At 34.7% G+C, this 3,468-nt stretch overlaps 1 protein-coding gene across 1 annotated transcript in view; it reads left to right on the top strand.

Annotated features, from left to right (window-relative positions):
* The window catches only part of LOC125044384, a 6,585-nt gene extending 4,437 nt beyond the window's left edge, over positions 1-2,148 (top strand). The window contains exons 4-7 of the mRNA XM_047641025.1: positions 1-48; positions 171-355; positions 894-1,076; positions 1,600-2,148. The exon at positions 1-48 is cut by the window's left edge and continues 794 nt beyond it. Coding sequence (XP_047496981.1) covers positions 1-48; positions 171-355; positions 894-1,076; positions 1,600-1,808 — 625 coding nt within the window. The 3' untranslated portion in view covers positions 1,809-2,148. The remainder of the gene's footprint in view (positions 49-170; positions 356-893; positions 1,077-1,599) is intronic.
* Positions 2,149-3,468: the final 1,320 nt, after the last annotated feature.

Here is a 3,468-nt window from a genome sequence, read left to right on the forward strand (position 1 = left end):
AACAATCATCTCCAAACTGAAGGCAGGCAGATATAAATTCTACGACAGGTAGGTCGACCTTGCCACACAACCTTCTCTCTCCTCTCTTGGAATATTACATCCTCACCGACCGGACTCGCCATAAAGCCTCCTCACACGACATGGAAATCTCAAGTACCCTCTCCTTTCAGCCTGGTGGTGTGGTTCATGGGTCACGGAGACAAGACCTACCTGCACGTGAAGGGGGGACGCATCCACCGCCGCCTGGACCTGATCGAACCGTTCACAGAGATCCAGTGGTACATCAAGAAACCCAAACTCTTCTTCATCCAAGCTTGTGCTATCAAGAAGGACCGCAGGAGATTCTCGTCTACTTGTAGGTGAACAGTTTCGGTGGATGTAGAAGTTTTCGAAAGATAAGGGTTGGTGTTTACGAAGGGAAGCAATGTCATTATTCGCATTTCTTTGTGGTGAAATGTCAGGGCTTTTTTACTGTCTACTCTCACACAGTTATGATAGCTTTGTTTTGGTTCTCTTTTACTGACTTGAATACTGTTTTGTGTCACATTCCCGAGATTTTGTTTACCAGTTTCTGTCTGCTCGTTTTGACATGTGGTTGCTGTTCATTTGACTCACAAATAACAATCTGACGTCCCGTTTGCAACCAGTTTTCATATTGAATTTGAGACAGATGTCTTTTAAATGTTTTCCTTTTTATCGGATGCAGTGTTTCGCAAACAAATTGTGATCTCACCCAAACCTCATAAATTTTCTGCGGCACCCCATTCCTTAACGCCCTGTCCCATTGACCATAAAATGAAGATAACAAATAAAAAAAAGATGTCAATAAAAATAATGATAACAACAATAACTCTTACCAGTCTTACAATCAAACGATGGCGACCGATTTCCAGCTCAAGTAAAGGCCCTCCATGCTAACACAGACTCCCTCTCTGTCACGTGGCGGGCGTCCGCTGGCTCTGAATGGCAAGACAAGTATGCAGACTACACCGACATGTCTATGGTTAATTCCTTTGCAGACACGCTCATTGCATATGCGACGATGTGGTACCAGTATGCCACCAGAGGAGATGACGGTAAGTTTGTTAATTCTGTCCTGGGTTTTATTTGCATGTGTGAATGGATTTGCGTTTGGATGTGTGCGTTTCTGGGTACACAGACACAGAAAAAGAAGAAGAAGAAGAAGAAGGCGAAGACGAAGACGAAGAAGAAGGAGGAGAAGAATGAAGACGAAAAAGGAGAAGAAATAAGAAGAAGGATAAGAAGATGAAGGAGAAGGAGAAGAAGATGAAGAAGGATAAGAAAGAGAAGACGAAGAAAAAGCGGAAGAAGGAGATTGAGAAGAAGAAAGATGATGATGATTAATAAGAAAAGATTTATTATTTGAATATCGAATTCTGACAAGAAATTTGTTAATATTCATGTGAAAAGAGTGTATATACATTATAGCCAGACACATGACTACTAAAAACTTTCAGGCAAGAGTTAATATATTCACCTGATGAAAAGGAAAATAAATAACGCAACAGATATTATTTACTTTAGTTACACAGAACTAATTAGACGTATTACTATCATCCTTTTCTTCTTTTTCATTAGGTTCCCTTTACGTAGACACATTGGTGGATCAGCTACGGCAAAATGGTCACAAGGAGAGTATCGAAAACGTCCTGCAACGAGTACACTATAACGTCAACATGGTTACCCTCCTGTACAATGAAGAAGGGCAAGACATCAAGTGGAAGCAGGCACCTTTCTTTGAGTCCTCCCTTCAAAAGGTCTTCATTTTCCCTAAACCAGGGGAGTAGAGGGAGAAAGATGGTGATCAGCTGAGTCCTTGTTACAAGAAGTATATCAACTGGTATTATTTTTATTGTTTGTGTTTGTTATGATTTGTTTTTAATGAAGTGTTTGATTTGTTTGTTAATAAACGTTTGATTTTATTTTATTTTTATGAAGGGTTTAAAATATTTGTTATGAATTGCTTAATTTATGAGTTGGGAACTGGTTACGTTATCTGGTATGTACTATCTATGAAATTTCTTACTCAGTTGTACATACTTATTTGTTCCTGGTTGATTATGCCAAAGACTTTAATTTAAGATTTTAATTACAGTCATATATATATATATATATATATATATAAATTAATAAATAAAAACTAGAAGTGACGAAAAAAACTTTTTATTATCATTGAAAATAATTCTACTATTCTCCATGTGATTATTCTGAAAACAAATGAAGTATAAGTGTAAATAAATATTCGAAATACAAACAAATGTTTTGAATTCTGACTTAAACTTACACTGAATCGACATATCCTGAAAGTAAGTGTATTTGCTGAAGAGAAATGAAGGAGACTAGACGGTGAAAAAATAAAGGAAAGAAAGGAGAAGATATGAAAATAAATAGAAGGAAGATAAAGTGATAAAAAAGGAAAGGGCAAGGTAAATAAAGAGAAAAGGACGAAAATATATGATAATAAATAAGAAGGGAAGATAAATGAATAAAAGCAGAGGAAAGTGAAGGAAAGAAAGAAGAGAGAGAGAAAAACTTATTGGAGTATGAGATACTAGAAGAAAATAAAGAAAAAAGGGAAGAAAGATTACAAAATTAAATAAGATAATAAAGAAGAGAAGAGGGAAAAAAATCGGGAAGGAAGGTGAAAGAGGAGATAACAGAACAAAATGAGAAGATAAGATGATAAATAAGACCGTAAAAATAACAATAACAATGATAATGATAATGATTATGATGATGATGATGGTAATAATGGTAATAATGATAATAATGATAATAATAATGATAATAATAATAATAATACCAACTACAATAATAGTAATAGTAATAGTAATAATAATAATAATAATAATAATAATAATAATAATGATAACTATAATGAGAATAATAATGAGTAAAAATACTACAATAAAAACAATAAAACAACAACAACAATATCAATAATAATTAATGATAATATAATAGTAAAAGAAAATAATTATTATAATGATTATAATAATAATAATAGTGATAATGATAATACCAATAATAATAGTGATAATGATAATAATAATAACAATGATAATAGTAATAGTGTTGATAACAATAAAAACAATAATAATTATGATGATAACTGTAGCGGGGCTTAGACCGAGGATATAGTTTTTGTTCAGGAAAAGATTCGTTTGCGGTGAACAGAAGTAAGGGTCCAGGTCTACGGCGCGCTGCCACCACCCGATTAGTGGGTTCGGGAACCGTGTGCATTGTGTATGGGTGTGTGGATGTTGTATGAGAAAAAAAGTGGGAGGCAAATGCAGAATGAGTGTGCTGAATGTTGGATGTGTAAGTGTGTAAATGTTAAAAGGGAAATAGTGTAGGCTGAGCGGTAACCCAGGTGTGGCAAAAGTTATGGTCTGTTATAGAATATCTGCTTCATATACTGTGATTCATCTAGCCTTTTTACAGCCT

Source organism: Penaeus chinensis, chromosome 35 (genome assembly GCF_019202785.1).
Source record: "Penaeus chinensis breed Huanghai No. 1 chromosome 35, ASM1920278v2, whole genome shotgun sequence".
In the NCBI taxonomy this organism is placed as follows: domain Eukaryota; kingdom Metazoa; phylum Arthropoda; class Malacostraca; order Decapoda; family Penaeidae; genus Penaeus; species Penaeus chinensis.